This window comes from Vigna unguiculata, chromosome 11, assembly GCF_037176805.1.
Source record: "Vigna unguiculata cultivar grain cowpea cultivar isolate G323 ecotype 2 chromosome 11, ASM3717680v1, whole genome shotgun sequence".
Classification (NCBI taxonomy): domain Eukaryota; kingdom Viridiplantae; phylum Streptophyta; class Magnoliopsida; order Fabales; family Fabaceae; genus Vigna; species Vigna unguiculata.
Window position 1 is genome coordinate 6194394 of NC_140802.1, and position 24053 is coordinate 6218446.

General features: G+C 32.2%; 1 protein-coding gene across 1 annotated transcript; it reads right to left on the minus strand.

Annotated features, from left to right (window-relative positions):
- Positions 1-16492: 16492 nt before the first annotated feature.
- On the minus strand, positions 16493-21131 carry SDRB (short-chain dehydrogenase-reductase B). The gene is made up of 5 exons (XM_028056245.2): positions 20859-21131; positions 19688-19847; positions 18583-18755; positions 18287-18509; positions 16493-16815 (listed from the first exon to the last, which is right to left on the minus strand). The coding sequence occupies exons 1-5, from the start codon at positions 21042-21044 to the stop codon at positions 16661-16663; spliced, it is 897 nt and encodes a 298-aa protein (XP_027912046.1). The 5' UTR covers positions 21045-21131; the 3' UTR covers positions 16493-16660.
- Between the last annotated feature and the right edge of the window lie 2922 nt (positions 21132-24053).

Genomic DNA, 24053 nt, shown 5'->3' on the forward strand with positions numbered 1-24053 from the left:
ACACTATAGCAAGACTCTTGTACAATTTATTTTGAACTCATTAATGTCTAAGTATAACCCATTTCAAATGACCTATGATACCATGCATGAATTACACAACATATTGGTTTAGGAAGAAATCAAGACTTAAAAGTCAAGGAAATAAAGTTAGAAAGAATTTGTGAAGAAACATGATAGCGCCAAAGAGATGTTAAAGGTTAATTAAGCATATGTGAAAATCTAGAAGAAATAATCAACAATTGTCATTTATATGGAAAATATGGACATTTCTAAAAGTATTTCCCAAAACATAATTTCATTGAAGAAGGAAGATAAGTTTAATGCTTATGAATGTTTTGAATCAGATTTAGTTAATGTTTTCCATAATACAAGGTGTATTGATTTTGGATGTGCCTTGTTTAATCCTTGATACTGAACATCGTTTACATTTATTAGACACTCTTTCAAATTTTGTAGTGGATGTTTTAGTTCTTCATCCCTTTAAATGATAGCTCCGACAGGACGAGCGATAAGCAACAGTGGTACCGATGATTATCCCAAATGCGAAGATCCTCATAAACCCTAATACCCAAATGTGCCTAACTTATTTTCACCCATGAAAACATTTTTACCACTACGTTCTTCTGTGCCACCACCAACATTGTGTTGTATATCCCTCTGCCTCGCATTTTGGAGAGATAATGGGTGACTATGGAGATAGTGGATGTAAGGAATGAAAAAGATGAATAAGTGATGGAATGTGTGAAATGGTGGAGATGAAAGGAGTGATGATTGGACATAAATTAGGGAATGGAAGATGGTGCATGTTTTGAAGGAGATGAAAATATTGGGAAAAATGAAGAATGGAATATTAGTGAGAGTTAGCTTGCTTTTTTTTTTGTTCTGCGTGTTGATTATTTCCTGTTGGAAACTAATGATTTTGGTCTTCTGAGGCTAAGAACTTTATGTTAAGTAAAGTTGAAATGAAAGATACAGATGAGCTCCGATAGGAATAGAAATATTCCCAACCAGATACAAATAAATCTTATATTTATCCTAGAAAGTTTATTCCAAGTGTTCAATATTGACAGTTCCAATTTAGAATAAGACGAGTTTATACTTATTTAATGTCCTAAAAATGATTTGAAATGGAAACAAATGAAGATGATTTTTTCAATTAGAAGATTATAACAATATCAAAGTAATATAAGAATGAAATATTAGAAAGACGCAAAAAAAAAACTCCAAGATCAATTTAGAAATAGACAAATTTATACTCACTCAATGTCCTAAAAATAATTTGGAATGGAAACAAATAGAGGTGATTTTTTCAATTAGAAGGTTATAACAGTATCAAAGTAATGTAAGAATGAAATATTGGAAAGACACAAAGAAAATTTCTAAAATATCTACGTGGAACAATGGATCACATGCTTACATATAAGAAGTCTAATCATTTTGAAGTGATTGAATTTTCAAACTTTGATTTTGTTGGATGTATGGATAGAAAGAGATCCACTCTTGGCTTTGCATTTCTTTTTGTCGAAGAAGCAATATTGTGTAGAAGTTCAAATTAGTGTATTGCTGCTACATCTACCATGAAAGTTGATTTTGCAATGTGTTTTGAGGCTACATTTTAGGCTAATGGGTTGTAGAACTTTCAAGGTCTAGAATTGTCAAAAATATTGTTAGACCACTAAAAATATACAGTGATAACCTTACAACAATGTTTTTCTTTAAGAACACCAAGTATTTTAAAGTTGTTAAAGAAGTGAAGTTGAAACATTTTTTTGTAAAAGAAAAAAAAAATGCATAATAGAACATATTAGCATAAACATTACCATTAAAACATTTATGAACACGTTATGAATATGGGTATTATTGTGTAAAATGAACGTTGAGTATTATGTGCCTTTTATGATAGATCATTAAGACTTTGAGCTCAATTATAATATGTTTTTTATTACATATTCTTTATGATTGCATAATTGTATTTGAGTAATGTAAACAAGCGTTATCTCGAATAAAGATATTGTGTTGGATAAATTATAAGCTTCTAATTATGTTCATACTAAGAAGAAGTCTATGGAAGAGTATGACATCATGACTCAAATTGGTTCATATTCTTAGTTATGAAATTATGATGTATCCTAAAGAATGCTTCAAGCCTTTAATGCGCATAATGTTTGTTCATTGGTTCATAAACATATATAATATCACATGAGCCAAGTGAAAGAATGTAAGGTTTTATGTCTCATGTAAGAGGTGCATACTTGTTAATTAAAGGAACTAATAAGTAAATGAATTAATAATAAATAAAAATAATAATTAGGTTAGTGAGAAAAAATTTCTTAATAATGACTTGATAGGCCTATTATATATAAACCACTATCGCAAAAACAATGTCCCCTTGTTGATAACGTATATTTCTTTACTTTTCATTTATAAAGAGAGAGATTGAAGAATAGAGTCCAAATGAGTGAAACCTTGTCTCGTTATTTATTTAATCGAATCTCAAAAAAAAAAAGTTGGAGTTATTCACCTAGTAGAATCTCTGGAACTCTAAAGGGTAATCTCTCGTAGAAAAAGATACACATACTTTCTCTTTAAAATATGTGAGAATCATGCTTTTTTTAAGAACCTTACTTGGTTATTTTCTATATTATGCAGTTATTTAAAAATGATTAAGTTGTTACACCATGTTTTTGTATAATGATCATATACTTCGATGCTTACTATGTCAAATGATGCAAGATAAAGCCATTAAGATAAGTATTAATTTGAAAGCCATTCAATATATAAGGAAAAGGCAAAGAACATTGCGTTAAAAAAACATTGAACATGAATCAAATCCTCAAGTTTTACCATCATTTCTTTATTTGTATGTAAACAAATTTTATCCAATTTATATATCTTGGAAACCTTAAAATCTATCGTCTCGGATGTAAACTCTATGTCTAGGTGGATCAAAATGACAATTTCTTCTTACACCTCCATAGGTTACTTCCTACATGCTTACATAAAAAAAAAAAACCTTTGCATGTTGTTCTTACTTAATTGTGCAATTCAATAGCTTTTTGAATTGCATAATTCAAAAGTCTTTTTTTACTTCTAGTTATATAATCTAAAAGTCAAATTAATTTCCAAATTGTGGATCAAGAAGCCAAAAAGAATTCTAAAAGTTGGAGAGAGTTATGGGAAAAAAAATAGCTTTCAGATTACACAATTCAGAAGTCATTTTACTTTTGAATTGCACAATTTAAAAGTCATCTTTAACTTTTGAATTGGAAAATGGTTTACTGACTACCTATTTTGACTACTTTTTTACTCCCTTACGTGGAAAATGGTATTTACTTTTTTTTTTTACTTTCAACAAATGGATTGGCACGTGATTGAATGGGTTAATGAAATTAACCTACCGTTAACTTTCTTGCCGTCACCTACAATTAACTTCCTTGCCGTCAAAGTGAAAAAGAATCCAAAAATTGATTTTCATAAAAACTTCGCAGACCCTCACATATCACCGTGCCACGCATACCAAAACCAGTTTTCTTCACAATCGTGCCTGCAAAGTCCACCGTTTATGTGAAGTCCACCATCCCCTTCGAAGTCCACCGTCCCTGCGAAGTCCACCGTGTCGGTAGTCTCCTTCGAAAATCCACCACCCTGAAACACCGAAAGGTACCTTCTTTCTTTCGTTCTGTGAATGGTAAGTGATCCCTACGAAATCCAGTGAAAGGGGGGGTTTTGAACATGGAGTGATTGGCGCAACATTTTGTCTCTTCATCCCTTGTTCTTAGTTCAAAGTCTTTTTGGATGTCATCACAATGTTCTCTGTTTGCAGGGTTTTCTTCCATTTGGTTAAAGGTAAGATATTTTTGTTTTTCCCAAGCATTGACGTTGTGGTTTGATGAAACAAAAAGCGGTGACTGTTTACTATGTTGATTTTTTTGAAATTTAAATTTTAGTGGTCATGGTTGTATCGTTTTGGTGTGAGATTGAATAATTTATCTTTAATAATGGTGGATTTTATCACAAATAGTAATTTGCTTCCAAAAAGATAGTCATAGTGATATAGTTCTTAGCAACATTACATAAAGGAATTTTTTGAAAAACTCATGTGTATTACGTTTGATGGAAATGAACAAAATTGGTAGAAGTTTAGATAGTGAAATTGTTTTTTAAGGTTCAATTTTTAGAAGTAGATTTTTAGAGTGTGTATACCTTTTTACACTTGCTTAGGTAGTTTTAGTTCACTATTTACTTACTTTTTTAAGATTTGCATGATAATAGTTGTGTTGAATCTATTTTTTGATTGGTAGTGTGTTATTAAATTGTAATATTGAGTGGATGATTTCTAGTAATTTTGATCAGTGCATTTGTCTTCACAAGTATTTTACTGAAGTTATCCCTCCTTTTAATTGTTCAAAATAATTGAGGAACTGTTGCGTATAATGTAAAATAAAGACAATTAAGAGTAAAGGTAAGCATACACATTGGCTCTATTTGGTCGAAGTCTCTCTTAGTCCTTTCCAAAATTGTTGGGCTTAGCATCCTTATCCTAATACCTTCAATTGATGCTGCTCCTCCATAATTAATGCAGTTGATGAAACTCTAATAGAATAAATAGTAGCAGGTGTGACTAGCAAGTAATCTACTCATTTTCTATTGTTCTAAGCCTTAGAGCATTCTCAGTGATAGGAAATCATACCAATTCATGAATCATCAGAGAATTGAAATCCATATGTAAGCCATCACTTGATATATGTAGTTTTAAAACAAAAAGAAAATATTGATTTTAATACTCCCAAATAGAACTACTTTAAAACTATTATTTATTCATTCATAATGCAATACCTTGTACTTAATCTAATTTAGTCATAATGCATTACCTTTTATAAAGAAGATAATCTAATTTTAACTTTTATACAAAATCTCAATTGTTAGTGTTGTATAAGTATACCTTATTCCATCTTTTTTGAGAGCTTAGCTACATAAATTGATTTAACTTATACGCGAAACTTAGAGAAAATTGTATTAAAATAAGACCTATGTATTGGATGATCATTAAATGTTTATTCTTTCTTGCTTTATTACTTGGTTGCTTTAAATTATAATGTTTTTGGCTTTCCACTCTTGGTTGACTTGGAAGGAACTTTCTTTCTACTTTAGATTATAATGTATGTGGGTTTCCACTTTAGATTATAAGTTTTTGATCCCATTAGTTTACTTGAATGAATTCAATAGTATGCATATTATTGATAATTACAAGTATTATGTAACATTTTTTTCGTGCTTACTTATTTATTTTGGTCTTAGGTTATTACAAATGTTTAATAGTTCAATTAGTTGTATGGTAGGTAAAAGGGAAGTGAAATCTTCTCCGCATTCATGGAATAAGGGTAAGAAGACCAAGATGGAGAAGGATGCCCAGGTCAATTTTCACTCCTTAGGACCATTTAAATGAAATTTTGTTTACTAATTGTTCAACTAAATTGTATTGTCGTGTATTATAGGTGAGGATTGTAAGACCTGTAGAATTTAATTAATTAAATAAATAATTAATTAATAAATACGGGAGGGGAAATAATTATGACATTAAATTATGGTTGGTATGACGTGGAAAAATGCTAGCTCAAGTAGTTGAGAGTACTTTGATTGTGTGAGAGGACTTGGGTTCGAGTCCTATGTATGCTAACTTTTGATGTTATGGTTTTATTATTTAAATCTATGAAAACAGGGTCTTCTATATTATGATAATTGAATTGTGATTTCTAGCATGAAATATGAATTGGCATGATGGTTTGATATTGATTTGGCAACCCATGGTTATGGGTTCAAGCCTTGGAGAGCTTACTTTAATTTTATATTTTTTGGGCATTTTGGATTTGACTCGAATATGAAAGGGTTGGGAAGAAAACCTAGTGATAAGGCAGCCGAGGTGGCTGGAAAGGAGCCATAATGGTTTGGTAAATGATAATAAACTCCATTCAATAAGTAATTTTCGTTTTAAAGCATTGACATAGTTTTAGGGCACCTTTAAAAGGCTATAGTGAGGTAGAGAGAAGGGTTTGGCCATCTGGAAATTTGACTTACAGAGAGAGCACGAAAATTCTGGAATTTGGTGAGGGTTGGGAGAGATTGAGAGGCTGAAAAGAGAGGAACCAAGGAGGGCTAGTGTGCGAAGGAGAACTATCCAAAGTTTCAAGGGTTAAAGCTTAAAAGGATCCAGGTTAGGGGAGCTTCCTACGTTAATTTTGATTGTTTGGCATGAATTGTATGGAAATACTATATAATTTAAGCATGTTCTGTGTCTGTATCATGGTTTTGCTGAATTCTGGAATTTTTCCAGAAACCGCCTGGCGGGCTATACTTAGCCGCCAGGCGGCTCATGCATTTGAACGTGTATTGTGGGGGTTTCTGGGTGCAGCGCCTAGCGGTGAATCCCTGTACCGCCAGGCGGCTCAAGGTTCGTGAGCATTCTGGGTTTTGTGATGAACTGCCTGGCGGTGATGAATTTCCGCCAGGCGACGCGAGACTGAGTTTTGGTTTTCGTCAATTCTGGGTGTTATAACGTGATTCTGATCGGAGGGAAATCATGGGTTGGTGAGTTAGAGATGATGTAACGTCGTATTTTATGGAGATTCAGTATATTTAGCAGATGATTTTGATGAAACAGTGTGAATATGATTTTAGGGTTATGATTGAGAGTTTAGATGAATCAGTGTTGATAGCAAATTGGGGTACCACATTGTGAACTATTAGAGTTAAAGTTAGGGAATGATGTCATAATTAAGTATTCGAGGGGGAAGGTAATTCTGGGATGCAGAGAGAAGTGATGGAGAATGGAAGAAGGATCGCATAGCTGCTGTAAAATTCTGGAAATCTACCCTATTTACTTGAACCGCCTGGCGGCACGGGCGTTGCCGCCCGGCGCCATCTCAAAAGTTGGTGTTTTTACATGTCGCGGGTGTTGCTGATCATAATGGGTGGAGGGAGCCATTTTCATACTACTGAAGCAGTGGAAAGGGGTAATAGGATGTAAGAAAGAATGATACTAAATCAGAGTTAGTGTTGATAATTAAGTGTGAAGAGAGAAAGAGAATTTTGGTAGTTGAGGGAGGATTCTAACGTGAGTGTGGAACCTGTGTTCTAGACCAGTACAGAGTTAGTGGGTGTATACGACGACGAGAGACAAGTTAAATTTTATGAATTTCAGGAATTGCCAAATAGTAGGAAGTGTGTGAATCCTAAGTAAGGAGGTTGTAAAGTAATGTTGTAAGTAGGGGGAAATCGGGACTTGAAGGGAAGTAAATGATAGAGTTTCTAGAGGTAGTCGTTGCAGGGGCACATTGAGTATTGGGTTGGTTGAACTTGCGTATGCCTAATTTGATAAACCAGTTTACACTTGTACACACGATGTGAGGGGGCTTCATCTGTCTGAGGACGTAATTGCGCAAAACCTTTATGATGAACTTGAAATAAAATCACGTAAAACTAGTAAAGGTATATTACCGGTACGGCGCCTGGCGGTGGGGTTGTACCCGCCAGGCGATAGTGAGGAAACAATGGGATAATGGTGCAGGAGGCGCCTGGCGGCAGGAAGTCTCTGTCAAGCGATAGCAAGAAAATACGTGACATATGAATCAGCGTTCGCCTAGCGGCAAAGGGAGTCTCGCCGAGCGATGGTGGCAAAATTTGATGGTTCTTGAGGCGCTTAGCGCCTGGCGGCACGTGTCCCCCGCCAGGCGGTCTGGGAGCTGGCAGCGCCTGGCGGCACGTGTCCCCCGCCAGGAGATTTATACTGCTGCAGCTTTGAGTTTTATTTATGGATTTGTGATCTATAGTGCGTCTAGTGATGCTTTAAGGGTGAGATTGCTGGTGTTCCTTGAGTTGTGGCTCGGAACGTATCCCTTGAGTTGTGGCTTGGGATAAGGATTAAGCACGTGGTATTCCTTGAGTTGTGGCTCGGAATAACATCTCTTGAGTTGTGGCTCGGGATGGCGGATGGACACGAGGAACCCTTGAGTTGTGACTCGGGTTGGCGAGTGTTGCCGGTGTGAGTGTGCTGGTTGTGGCCAGTACGAATGGGTCCAGATGGATTGCCCTCCTCAGTTGTTGGCTGACGAGTTTGGTAGTCTTGGGACGATACGGACTATGTTCGTATATGGGAACTCTACCTGGCATTGCGGTGTATGATCCGTAGCATGTTTTCCCGCACGTGCTCTATCGATTGTGGCCGATAGGTATGGCAACAAGTCACCTTGAAGTAATCCTTAGATGTTGTAGAACACGAATAATCTGATTGGGGGTCAGATGGTAGGAATTAAAGAATAGGACAATGTGAGATGTTTATGTTATGTACGATCTCTTGTGTTTATATGCTTATGTTTCTGTAACTTTATATATGTGATTTAATTGTGAAGCTCACCCTATCTGCGTGTGTGTGGCGATAATCGTGTACGCGGTACACGGGAGCAGATGTTGGTGATGCAAGTGGCTCTGGTGCAGCCTAGTCGCGGAGAGGGGATTGACTTGGGGAAACTCTTACGTTTATCTACTTGTTTTTGAAAACATTTGTAAACCCTGATGGGTGACTTGATAATATTGTGGTTTTGGTTTTGTAATGGACGTTGTAAACTTTATCCGCTCATTTAATAAAGTTTTAAATTTTCCCGCGTTTTGGGAAAATGAGGTATTATTAAACGCACTATTTTATTTATTTCATTTATTTATTTATAAATCAGTAATATCCTGACGAGATGTTACAAGGATCGTGCATCGTTGTGATACGAAATACATTGTTGAAGTAAACAATGTAGTCAAAGCGACCCACAATAAGCGGATTGAAGGAACACCATTTAGATGGTGTTTGTCTCTAGACAAGGTGTTGGAAATAAATTGCCCTTTCGTTAGGAAAGTTTTGAATCGGTTGGTTGTAGATGGGGAATTCATTCATGTTGGCCAGCACTTAGTTCGCTTATCAATATATGATGTTTGTATATGCTTAGGTCTTAGTATGGTTGGTAAATCTGTTCCATTTGATAATGAAGTTAGTCGGTTAGTAGGTTCACTTTTTGAGAATAAACCTATTTCAGTCTGAGATATAAGTAACAAGATTAAGAACTGTGTTACTAGTGATGTTGATGATGATAGACAGAGTGTTTGTGGGTTGTACTTGTTACTTTGTTTTTCTGTCTTTTATTTTCCTAGGACATCTAGGACTGTGAACAATATGTCTTTCAAAATATTAGACAATCTGGACAACCTTAATGACTTTAATTTGGCTGATTCTATTCATACCTTTTTTATTGGTGGTATGAATCGTGGACGTAAGGTTCTACTAGAAAACCAAAATTCAAGTAGCCTTAACATAGTCGGTTGTGTTACAGTTATATAGGTAATTAATAATTTCAATAGTTGTGTTCTAATTTTTTTATGAATTTCGATATATTAATTGATTATTCATTTATATAGATTTGGGTTGCCTGTCAACTTGGGTTAGAAGATATACAAAGTGAAAATCAATTCCTAAGAATTTTGCACTAGCCATTGGTTAAGATTAGGACACTTAACATTGAGTCCCTTTTTGAAAAGACTAAGGTATACAAAATTGAGGTTTTTAACTTAGTTTTACGTAATTCTTTTTTTTTGATTAAATTTTTTAAAAATATACTTATTTTTGTGTAGGTTGTTTTTGATTAGTCTCTAAGTGGTGATGACAAGAACAACCCAATTGTTGAAATTGCACTTAGTGTTTTGCATGAAGGCACTGCAAAAAACGATGACAACGGATGTCGTGGTCGTTCTAAAGCTGAAGTGGAATTGGAAGAGAAAATACAAAAGCATGAAATGTTAATTAAGGAGATGAAGGAAGAATTGAAAAAGATGTGTTATGAATATGTTGGAAGGGATGCAACTGACACTTGTGGTGGTGAAGTAAATGTGTTTAATGAAGATCATTGTCCCCCTTCTGAGCAGAAGAAGTCTGAACCTCAGGATTGTGATGCTGAAGCAAATCTTTTGAATTCAGGTCATGGTTCTCCAAAACAGCAGGAAGAGTGTGACAAAGTTGAGGCTTCCCCTTCCCATGGCAAACAAATATAAAATACAATATGCTATATTCACTTGAATATAATTTCATAAACCAAAAGATGTATCCTAAACAAAACAATTCAATAAAAGTAACAACAACTCTATAAATCATTGACAATTTCAACAAAGTTGTACGAAATATAATTGTTTGACAACTAACATATGTAAATGTCAACTTAACATAATCCAAACTGAACTCCTAAGTACACAAAACAAGATTAATCTAAATAAACTATTGAGGATGTTTCCTCCTGCTATACGTTGCAAAAGGAGTTCTTATCGAAAAACTCTTGAAACACTTCCTTGGATCATCCCTGCGTCTTACATACATATTACTTTGTTGTATTTCCTTGTCATCCTGATGTAAACCATCTTCTTCTTTGCCAAGTTGATCCGTCAATGTCTCAGCAAAATCACCATTGTAACCAGGAACACCACTTTGGCCAACAAAACAAAAATTACCAAAATGCATGCAGACGGTGGAATGAGGTGTATGCACATCTGAGGCCCGCTGGCCAAAATTACCTTCATCAGTATCCCTAAATTTATGTTCATCAATGTGACCAATATTATGTTCAAAATCTCTCTAAATTTTTCTTCACCTATGTCAGCAACACTACATTCATCCCACTCATAATAATTATCTTCAACCTTATCATGGCCTTGCTTCTTCCTGTCACTCATATTTGCTTTCAACTCATAAAGTTCCTTTTGCACTTCACCCAGCATTTGTTCTTGACATTCAACAGCTCCCATTAGGTCATCTTTTCTGCCACCCTTACTTCCACATCCAAATTCCTCAAAACCTTCTTTCACAAAGGTATTGCTCAGCTCTTCTACAGAGGCAGCAACATCTGAAACAACCTGCAAGAATTCAAAAAAACTATCAACAAGTACTAATCACATAATTAAGATAAACTTAATATCAATCATGTCAAACAACCTACAATGTTTCTATGCAGACTCCTTTTAATTACATAGTCCCCTACTTTCACTTCCATCCAATGCACGATTCTGGGAAACTTGGTGGTTGGACGTCGTTCCTTTGAGTTGGACATGAGAAAATGGTCGAACGACCATAACTAAAATATTTTAAAGGAAAATCAGTCAAAACTCTTTACCACTTACTTTTATCTCATGAAATGGAAAATCAACTAAATTAAAGATACGGTACCTATAAAAAGTAAACACATCCCATTACATGGAAGTTTTTTGAACCTGGTTTGTCCCTCATCAACATTTTAGCTTCACAAATGCTTCCAACTAAATACTCATACACCATACCATCCCAATTATATTTTCCAATACTACAAACGTCATCAACAATGTCGAACAAAATAGAAAAGACTCTGCCACTATGATTGGCCAACAAAAACTCTGAAATTCCTAACAAAAGATAAAGCTTACAAAAATCATTAACTTTTAGATGTTTACTATGTTTTAATAGGTAATCATATACCATTTCAACATCAACAACTTTGTTAGGTCCAAATAACTTCTTGCAGTGACTATCTAACCCTTCTCGGGTTAAATCAATGTTCTGACCAACTACCCTCAAACCAAGACCAAGACATACGTCTAATAAGCTAAAAGCAACAACTTTTGTACCCATGTCAAACCCCCTCAGCCTTTCAGTCCACCGACTAATTAACATACTCAATAGATTCCTAGATATCTTCACAGACTCTTTCAACTCAACCAACCATGCAAATGGTGTTGCCTCAATAAATGACTTTTGATCATTTGTTAACTTCTTATTCAAACTACCAATAAATTTGGTTCGGCATGAATGCCTAAAATAAATTTGGATCAACAAACAAAAAAATTAGTTATAGCAATTTTAATCAGACACATTCAAAACAAAATGAATTAAAAAATGCCATACCTTCTGGTCACCACTAAAATCGCTTCCTTCACTAACTTCACTCATAATTCTCACCTGAAAACATAATTAAGGTGACCACAAATTCATAAGTGAAACTTACATCAATGCAATTGTTATCAATATATTGAATACTAGTGAACTCATTGAAGGAACTTAATGGGAAAAATACTTAGTCCAACCAACATACTTCAAATTTAATTCTTCAATCGTCTATCCAATCAATATTATAACAATTCCTAATCACAAAGTTTATTGAATTCCATGAAATCAATAGATATGGCTCGTTCACGGATTATTCTTTAGAGACAATTGGCTTTATCCTGTGATGAGTTTTAAAAAGTAAAATGATTTGCAAATTAATGATTGAAGCAGTTTGCATCAGTCCATATGCTAATGTTAGGCAAACGAAAACAAATACACCAAACAATAACAATATATGATGCACTGCAACAGCATCCCAAGAGTACAAACTTGGGGCTCAGAATCCTTTATGAATATAGCAATTAAGAGAGTCAAATGGAAAAACGTCAAAATTATGAAAAAACCAAAAGGGTTTAGTTTAGCTCCTTACACAAAAACATCAATCTCGAGGATCACCCATGTAGAAAAAAAATGAAAAAAATGACTACATGATATGCCCCATATAATTGGATGACAACAAATGAAAAACTGGTCTCAATTCCAAAAAAGTTAGATACACCGTTACAACAGCCAAAGCTGTCAAATGAGAGTTTCAAAGAAAAACTTTTGTTCATTTTTGTTTGATTACAAACATAGATAAAATTACATAAGTAAATATAACATATCTAGAAATGAAACACGAAAAAATATGAGAGGAAATTGAAACAGGAACAAAATAAATATTCTTCAGATGCAACTAATACCTTAACTGAATTCGGGGTGGTGGACTTCGAAGGCGACAGTGGACTTCACAGCAACGGTGGAGTTCATAGGCACGGTGGAGAAGAAAACTACTTTTGGTCTTCGAGGCACGGTGACATGCGAGGGTATGCGAAGTTTTTTTGAAAATCAACTTTTGGATTCTTTTTTCACTTTGACGACAAGGAAGTTAATGGTAGGTGACGGTTAATTTCATTAACCCCTTCAATCACGTGTCAGTCCGTTTGTTGAAAGTAAAAATAAAAGTAAATACCATTTTCCATGTAAGGGAGTCAAAAAGTAGTCAAAATGGGTAGTCAGTAAACCATTTTCCTTTTGAATTATACATTCCAAAAATCGTTTTAGGATATAAATAACTTTTTAAATTACACAATTAGAAAAAGACAAAACAATTTCTTTAACGAATACAGGAATATGAATATATATATATATATATATATATATATATATATATATATATTTAGAGAGATGTAAGAAGATCTGCCAAGCAAAACCACCTTACTCTTTTGTAAATGTAACATCCCAATTATAATAGCTTAAAACTAATAAAATAGAATGTTCAAAACAGATAAACAAATGTATAAAATATAATAATACAACCTTACAAATGATCAGACTATATAAATATATCAATTATACAAACCAAACATTTCTAACACAAGCTAACCACTTACAACAGCTTCTCACTGAGACCTTCGACCTAAAAGATGGTTCCTCAACCTCCAAAGGTGCCTTTAAAACTGCAATCATCATTGTTCTCACCGAATATGTGATCATCGCAAAAGGAAAACAAACAACACAAGACAAAAACATAGAAGAAGGGTAAGCTAATGACTTTTAAGGAATTTTCTCAAACGATATATATATATATATATATATATATATATATATATATATATATATATATATATATATAACAATTACAAACAAGCAAATATTCACATACATATATTTATAAACTACGAATCAACTAATCCACATACATGCATTGAGGTCGGATCTAGTTAGTTCTACACTTTTAGTGGCATCTCATGCTCTACAGAGCGACAAATTAAGAGTGAAAACTCTACCACATACAAGGTCAGTCCGTTAACACCTATGGTCAAGGAAAAACCCCTAGGATAGGACCTCCTACTGCTCTCACCGCATACCTCAATCCTCTCTACTTGAGAATTTGAATGGTTATTAGAGCATCAAGATAACTGCCTAGACAATCCCTACCTCAATGCATACACTACCACAATTCATAACTAATTCTCCTTGAATTAGTTTTAATACCTCTCAATCTCATAAACAATCTCATATAAAGAATCTAATATTACATAACATATATTAATCATATCTAAATCAATCATTATCCCAATTAGCTTCTATAACCACAAAAATACCATTCAAATTACTCAAGAATGCAAGTTTCAGGTCCTAACTTACTCGCCCAGAGAGTAGCACTCGTCCAACCACTGGTCCATGCTCGCCTAGCTAGTAGCACTCGCCCAACCACTAGCCCAGGTTTGGAAGTTCCTGACTTGGAAATTTGCCTAGCGAGAATTACTCACCCAACAAGTTTGTGAATTTGCATAATTCTGCAAATCAATGTTCTACATAATTTTACAGATCAGCTCTCTCACCCAGCGAGTGTGCAACTATGCAGAATTATACAGAAACTAATCTAATTGATTTTATGCATATTCAGTCAGTCCATACCACTCCAAAACTAGTGCAGATATCATTCAATTATCAACATTAATTCTATCTAATTATTCATACCAATTGAATGAAAAACACATTTAAACCATAAGTTATTCTTAATTAACAGGAAAAACCATCGCACATACCAGATACATCAATCAATCACAAATTAAACATACAATATGAATTCTTAACATGTTTATGAATTAAGATAGAGAAATTAGCTTCCCTTACCTGGTATTCTACTTAAGCAACTTTATAAATGTCAAACATCTCTAACTCCACAGGATTATCTATCTACACATAGAAACATCACAAGAACTATCAGCAGGACATACCAATATTATCATTGATCAGTAGAGACTCATACTGATAAATAAAACGACGCATGCAAGTGAAAGATGGCTTACATGTAACAGAAAATAGAAAAAGACAAAAAAAAAAGAGCGGAAACTTAACTTACGTGAATGGAGAAACTGATCGGTCCAAATTGAAGAGCTCACCGAGAGGATCATTCCTATAGTCTTGGTTTTTTAATCAGATGAACAGAAAGACAAAACTCTTAGAGACGTTTATAATAATGAAACTCGTTTAAGTTAAAATAATGAAACTCGTTTATAAGAATTCTATTTATACTAAAATCTTTTAATATTAAAATAATCAAGTCTTACTATTTTTAAACTACTATCACTTTTAAAATACAATTTTCTAGGATTTTAGGGTAAACACATCCCAACATTATGTAAACCATTAGTTTCTTTTCTCAAAGAATGCTTATATTGCGTAAAAACTTAGAGAAACTTTCTTAAAAAATATTTGGCTTAAAGATGACCTTGACCAAAACTTGTACAAATAATACTTAATTGAACGAATAAAGAACTTGGTGTAATATCAATATAGAGATGACCCAATATTATTATTTGTGTTACTTTTCCTTTTTTATTAGTTTTTAATTTGTTTAAATTATTCCAAAATTGTGATTTTTCAGTTTGTGAAAACATGTTTAAGTTATCATGATTAATTATTTTTTTCTTTTTCTTTTTTTTTCTCATAAATCGCACTTCAACGAGTCTAACTATTATTTATCTCAATAAAAATATAGATAATATATTCATTTGAATTTTAAAACAATACAACTCAACACTCTTTTTTTATATGTGTTTTACAGTACTTTGAAGAATAAAAAAAATAAAATAAGGAACTTCTCCATAATGTACGTGTCTTTCAAAACTAAACCATTCTGTTATAATGTTAGTATGTGATCTAATCACTCACAAGAAGTGTTAAATGTTTGAGTGATAATATGTCAAATATTCGTTTAGGTAAAATATCCATAGTAGATTTGACAATTGACTTTAATGCGTGTAACTTCTAAGAGATATTTTTACATTTTCTTTTAAGAATTAAATATATAAATATTAGACAATTTTAGTCTTATGTATTTAATTGTCTTATTTTGAAAAACTATAATTAAATCTGAAGTTAAAATTTTAAAAGAACTACAATTACACACTCGCGAAATTATGAAGATTAAAAGTGGATTTAAACATTTCTTAATATATTCGCTCCAATTTTAAAATTATTATATTTCCAAATACAAACACGACTAGCTGCCCATTTTAATAATTTATTCAAATGTTTACCATTTTCACTTATTTCAATTATCAATAAAAATAACTTTATGCAAATTAAATTAATAATTTTATTTTAGAATGTAGAATGTACTCTTTATTTGACAAATTCCTACTTTAAACAAATTCACCTTAAAAATCTCACCAAGTTATTTTTATTTTAAAAAAATGCTTTTAAACCAAAATAATTAAAAGATGACAAAAAATGTATACTTCTATTTTTAAATTCCTTTTTTTTAGTAAAGGTAAAAGAAGAGTTGAGCCGCGCAAGTCCGCTACATCTGTGTAAGTGTTCATGACAACACACTGTATATATAATGAAGGAATCACAACTTGATTTTATTTTGAGTACTGCAATTTGAGAAAATTCAGCTGTTTAACAATTTATAAGTAACACATCAAAAGTTGCATTTTCATAATATTCTACAAATGATAAATCGATTCCCGGTGTGTAAAGGAGCTAAAACCAGAATGTGGTGGTTCAGAGCTTGCTTTTTGGAACACCAACGGGTGCATTTCTTGATCTCTTTTCTACTGATCGAGATACTTGCTTCACAGCTTCTTTCGCTAAATGACGAGGCCGGCTCAGCCAAAGTCCTCCGTCAACTATCACAGTGTCGCCATTGATGAATTTTCCTTCACAAATTTGGAGAAATGTTTCAATTTTCCATCGCTAAAAAGTATTATCAACCATGTACGTACAATAATTGCCCCCATCCAGGAATTTAACATGTCAACAATTTCTTTCTACCGCACTCAGATGGGTGAAACATGAAAAGTGTGAAAGTAAAAGATATTAATTTGATATGTTTAACAAGGGCTATCACCCTCATAACTGTTTGATGATGATGACTTAGAAATTAGAAGTAATGAACACATGTGAAGAAAACTTTGAGAACAACCTTAAGGAATTAAGTTTTATAAATATGGAATGGAAATTTCTTTACATCAAATGTATCTCTGAATTTGGGTTAGCCAGGTTCTATGGCGGGAGTTGAAAAACAATTTACTCATGCCGAGTCAAATATCTCGCCAGAATAAAGCACAATCAATATTTCGAGGTGTTTTTATACCAAACCATTTTTGTTTTCTAAAATTAAGAATGATTGATTTTTTCCAACTTGATTATAGTATATGCCATAACATTCTTAGATAAATAGAAAAGTAATGCATGTATGCAGTGCCACTGGATACATATCTAGCCAAAGGATAATAATCCAGGTAGAAAATGCAATACAGGTTGGGACCTGTGAAGAAAGTGTGTACAGTACAGGTAGAAAATAAAAAAACAGATTAATCACTAATAATAGATATCACAAAATATGAGAATTATATTTTTGGGAAAAAGCATAAATTACACACTACAGAGAGTATAGGCTGCAAAAACTTTCCTTTGTTTCAATCAAATCTACAATAGGAATAGTCTGCTAGCAGCCAAGACTATTATATAAAAGAGAAAGACATTTTTATATTATAAACATATATCTGTTTACATATTATAAAAAAGAGACTAAAAATAACTACAGGATAACTAGATATTACAAAAGTAATGCACATAACTAGATATTGTTTAAGATACAACTCGTATACTTGTGGAGTATAGTACGAATAAGAAGAATATGACTTATTGCAAAGTGTTAGATAACTATTTCGTGTACCTAAATCTTGCCTGCCAAAACTAAAACAAAAAATCCCCTGATGTTGAAAGAAGTTCGGAAAATATGTTCCAAGATTTCCTAACGATTTCCTACCATATAGTATTACACTGCACATATTCAACTTGGCACTAAATACCTACTATATATTGTGCAATTTGGTGAAACTTTCCTTACACAATACTAGCTGATTGGGACGTGAATAGAGTATTTAAATTCTAAAATAATATTCTGAACTGAAAATAATTTTATTTCTGTAACTTTCTGTTTTTTTTTTTTTTTTTTGGTTTGGGAGCTGCTCAAAATTAAGAGGAACAGGAAGTTCAAGAAATTCAACGGACATGGACATTCATTCATTGATATATACAGAACCAATATTTTATTGCCCTCCTAATAAAAACATGTAAACAAGATTAAAACAATAATTTGGGTTAAAAGACAAAGCGACCAACCTGCATCTGATGCTAGGAAAAGTGCAGTCATGGCTATATCCCATTTCTCCCCAAGTTTATACAGTGGCATGTAAACTCTGGCTTTGCTACTTATTTCGTCGGGAGCTAGTTTACTCATGCCAGGAGTGTCACTTATTGGACCTGGAGCAATTCCATTGACTCTAATGTCATAGTCTGTTCCCCATTCTAGTGCCAAGTTTCTTGTAGTGGCATCAACAGCTGCCTGGTGAACAATAGAAATTCAAAAGGTGAATGCCAACAAGATGATTTTAACATGTTAGTAATGTGCTACAAACCTTTGCAGCAGACACGTGAATTTGGTACCAAGAAGCTGTGTAATGCAAGGTGGCACTGATGTTTATTATTGATCCCCCACCAGAAGAGCTGCTCCTTCCTTCTCCCCCTTTCTTGAGATATTTTAGTGCTTCACGGCACATTGTGAATGTTCCAACAGAATCAATGTCCAAAACTGTCAAGAATAATCACATCTTATCACCACTTCCTTTCTCTTAATTAGTAGAATTGAATATGCCTGCATCATGCTCTAAACCTGAGATAGCTAGTAACTTAGAAAGTGTCTTGAGTTACTCATCTGAAACATCACAAATCTATCCTATCCCCATTTTTGGATGAGTGCTTTCTTCAAGCACCGATGCTTTCAATATAAGAAATAAATAGTGTCTAAAAACAATTAACATAATTGACAAAACTTAATTAAGACCCATTTGGAAAACAACCTAATTAAGTTCTTATTATATAAGATCTTACATATGACGACCAATAAGAAAATAAGATGAAACTACTTTCGTATAAGTTTAAGTTGATTTCATAAATTCTTGTGGAGAGCTTATTGAAATAAGTTGAAAACAGCTTATGAACACATCACAAGGTATTTCCATAAGCTCTCCCAAACACATTTTCATGTCACAAGATAAGTTTGAATAACTATAAATAAGTTCTCCAAAATCATGACAAATAATTAAGTACTTTTGGTTCAGTTCTCCGTCAGAATTAGAATTTCACCAATCCACATAATATAACTTTGTATCAAAAGTCAACATAAAATTCTATTAATTTATGTTGACCAGAGTGAACTTTAATTTTTATTGGAGTATCACTGAAGTCTAAAAAGTAATCTAAATATGTGACTAAATAATCTCATCATAAACGATTAATCTAAAAATTCTATTAATCAGATTTATGTACAAAAGGGATTTGCACCAATCATCTTACATGAGTTAGACAACCCTTCAACAGAATCACAACGAAGATGCATTGGAAATCACATATTATTAGTGACACTTCTCAATATACTTTTTATTTTTAATTCTTTAACCAATATCCCAATTATCATTTGCCTTAAATTAAAGAAAAGAAAAAAAGAGGTGACACAGACAGAACCTGTTCGAAAGCCATTGGGGGAGAGATCCTCTGCCGACACAAGGAAGTTCCCAGCCGCAGCATTCACAAGTATATCAATCCTTCCAAAATGCTTAAACGTTGATTCCACCACCCTCTCTGCATCCTCTTGCTTCCGTACGTCCCCCTCAAACCCAACCGCCTAAACCAGAACAAAACCCACACCAATTACCCATTCACTCTTGCCAAAGGAAAAAACAAAATTAAAACATTCGGAGTCAGGATGCAATTTACTAGACCAAAAAGTCCATCAGTTTAGTTTTTCTTCATAAGGTGTGGTTCCTCTACGAAACTTAAATGCAGTTCTACAACGTTGTTTTGTGTTCTCTAATAAAAATTGATGTTTTGGCTCTAACAATGCTAAAAATTTTCGATATGTTTTGTGATAAAAGAAAACTCTAATTTTCATCTAAGAATAACACTTAAAGCACCTTCCACACTACATCTAACTTTGTCCACTAATATTCCCATGTTAAATTTTCCCAGGCATGTCTTGTGGAAATAAATGTTTCGGTACTTCAAAACCAAAATAGTCTCACAGGACTTAGTTTATAAACACTTTTCCCTCTCAAATCATAAACACGCCATTCCAGATAAATCTGTGACGCTCATACTGATCTCCAATCCTGACTATACCTTGGTTGCGATTATCCTAGTTCCAAAATCTGTTTAAACAAATTTCCCCACAAACTTTTATAAGAGAAAAAATATATATATATAATGAGTTTCACTGTAAGTTAAAGTTCATCTATGCATAAATTAAAAAATTATAAAAAAAATAGAGAAACTATCTGAAAGAGCTCTTACAAATGAACTAATATATCAATTTTAACTTGTAAAAAAGTTCATTTCATTATTTTCTTCTTGTTCAAACAGGCCTATAGTAGCGGATTTGACAGATAACTTGAGTATGAATATTTACACAGTAGAAGCAGAGTCTTGTAATACACAAAAAATAACTTGAGTTCGTAACAAGTGTGTTAACCTCATTTTTATAAATCCACATAATTTGAATAAAAACCCTTACTTATTTGATTTCTAAGAGTGTAGGAAGTGAAAATAGAGCAGCGAGAGAACCATTCCCTCCGAGAAAACACGAATTAAATTGAAGGAAAACAACGAGTGGACAGAAAAGTAAGAGTGAATTGATTACGGGAATGGCGAGGGATTGGAGAACGGAGACAGCGGAGTGAAGAACTTGCTTGCGGCGACCCATGAGCGCGACGGAGGCTCCATGTTTGCCGAATTGCGTCGAAATTTCGAAGCCGATTCCAGAGGCTCCTCCTGTTATCAGAGCCACCTTCCCTTTCAGAATTCCTGCTTTGAACGGCGATTCCATAAGATTCAGCGATTTGTTTTCGTCTTCCTATGCTTTGTTGGTTGAAATCACTGTTTGCTCCACTTTCACTACATACATATATATATATATATATATATATATATATATATATATATATATATATATATATATATATATATATATATATAAGAAAAAGGTGAAAATTAAATAATTATTTTAGGGTTCAACTAAAGTGCGTTGATCACGTGCATTCCGCTTATTTTTGTATCACCGTGTGTCGAGAAAAACATTGCAATTTCATTGGAATTTATATTGATATAAAAAGTTATGAACCATTTGAAAATTAAAGACCAAATCGTAAGTCCAAATATATTTTTTTTCTTCTTTTAATACCAAAGTTGTGTAATTTAAACATAATTTTAAAATACTTTTTTAAGTAAAAGTAAGTGTTAAAATATTTTAAAAACTGTTTTTATTCTTTTTAAAGTCATTTTTAAATACTATATTTTGAGATTTATTTTATATGGTATTTTACTTTTTTGGAACAAGATGGAAATGAGAGAGGTCGGCACACATATGAGTAGCTTCAATCTCTTACCTGTCTTGTCTAAAAATGTTGGTTACACTATCCACTTTACTAGGTGAGTATTTATAGCCAAAATTTTGTATGATATAGATATTATGGATGATTGTACATGTTTTATCATATGGAAGTTTAGTCTCATATTTGGAAACCAATTTTTTATCTTCTTCATTAATATGTATTTAATAGTTATTTCAAGATAAAAAAAAGAATAATATTAAATTTTTCCTTACTCAGGAATAGACACTCCACACACAAATTTAATTTTACCTAAGATCTTACTTTATTTTATAATATATATATATATATATATATATATACATTATTTAAATTTAATTACATTATCATTATTTTGAAATTTAATCATAATAATATTACAATTAAATATATTTGGATGTATCTATTTATAATATTAACATTATAATAAATACTATTTGTAATACTTAAATATAAGTATTTAATATAATGATACATTATAATTAATTTAACATTTAATCATAATAATATTACAATAAATACTATTTGTAATACTTAAATATAAGCATTCAATATAGTGTTATGACTTTATTAAAATTATTAACGTCTCTAATATACATAGCATTATAAAAAATATAAAAAATAACTCAATATCTCTAATATAAAAAATAATTCACTGTCTCTGTCTCTGATATAAAAAATAACTCACTATCTCTAATATATAAAAAAAAAAAAAAAAGCATCCCTTTGTGCTGAAAATGGAGAAGGATTATTATGTTACGTGGACCAAACTTTTTGAAACTCATGTTCGGAAAATTAGAGCTCTTTACCATATTATTCCTCAATCCAGAAAGGAACGTCTAGCTCTAATCGATGTTGATCATAAACAGTAAATCACTCTTGATTCCACCATACTTTAGTGGATTTATCTCTACAATCTATTTTAATATTCTCGCCATTGTTATGGAGAAAGGCTCCAGAGTTATGGCTCCATGGAATTGTTTAGTTGCCATTTTTTAGGACAACAATAATTCTCATGTTGTTGGTCTCTGAGTAGGATTTCTCCTCCACTCACATGGATTCATCAGAGCAACCATTTGCCTTCCTTCGTCCAGGCACTACAAGAAAATCCTTGAATAATAGTCAATTTTAGTGACAAAAAATAATTAGTCGCTAGAATGACCAATTTAGAACCAATTTATAAATTCAAATTTTTTGGTAAATAAATAGTTTCAAAAAATTATATTTGGTTTCTAAATTAGTAATTAAAATAGTTTTTATTATGAATTGGTCTCTAAATTGGTAACTGACATTAGCTAAGAAGGTTTTGGCTAACAAAGGAATAAGCATATTTTTTGTCACTAAAATTGGTTATTATTTAAGACTTTTCTTTTAGTGAGGCATGTTTTATGCCGACTCTTGCGGAATTTGGTTTGACGAAGTTACAAGCCATTGTTTCTTATACTGCCATGCATACTTCGACCCATGGTGTAACATCTCAAAATTTATACCACAATATTTTTAGTATGTCAATACCTAAAATTTTATAATACATTATTTTTCATATGTAATGTGACTAGGATAATAAATTATGAACATATGATATAAAAATTATAATTATTCAAGAAATCAAAATTTAAGTGTTTGCAATTAAAATAATTATAATAAAAATATTACTACAAAATAATATACTTCAATAATAAAATAAGTTATAATACTTATAACAATACAACTAGCATTTCGGTTTCAGAAAAAAATATGTTTTGCCTTTATAATAATAATAATAATAATAATAATAATCATATAAACACATTTATAATACGCATTACACAATAATTTTATAATATTGTTCTGTTATACACCATTATCCTGTTTGTTGAAGTAATTTTAAATATCATGGATATATTTTAAAAAAAAAATTATAGTCTTCTCCAAACTGAACTTTAATAATATATATGCATAAACGTTATATATTATGATAAAGTAAACTAAAGAAATTTTTAGATTGAATCTGCACCACAACGTTACAATCCATGTACATGCATCAAGAGTGGTCAAAATGGCAAATCACAATTAATGTCAGGCCAGGTTAATGTTAACGTCAGATAGGATAAAAAAAATCTTGTCTTGGTAGCCCAATCTTTAACTAACTAAACTAAACCAAGGAAGAACTGAAACAAAAACAAAATAGTGCATTTTAAACTAAATGCAATCATTACAAAATGTTAGTATAAATATGGTGTCAACACTCAATTTTGTCCGGTTAATAAAAACAATTAACTAAGAAATTAATTTAAAAAAAAAAAGAAGAAAAACATTACAAAAATCAACATTAATTTGAATGTACATATATACTCTTTTTCTTTTATTTACTTATTTGTTTTTATTTTTAATTTTAATTTTAATTTTGTCTTGCTTTTTATTTATCTATTTTATTTATTTTATCTTGTTTTATTTTATTTTATTTTATTTTATTTTTTTATTTTTTT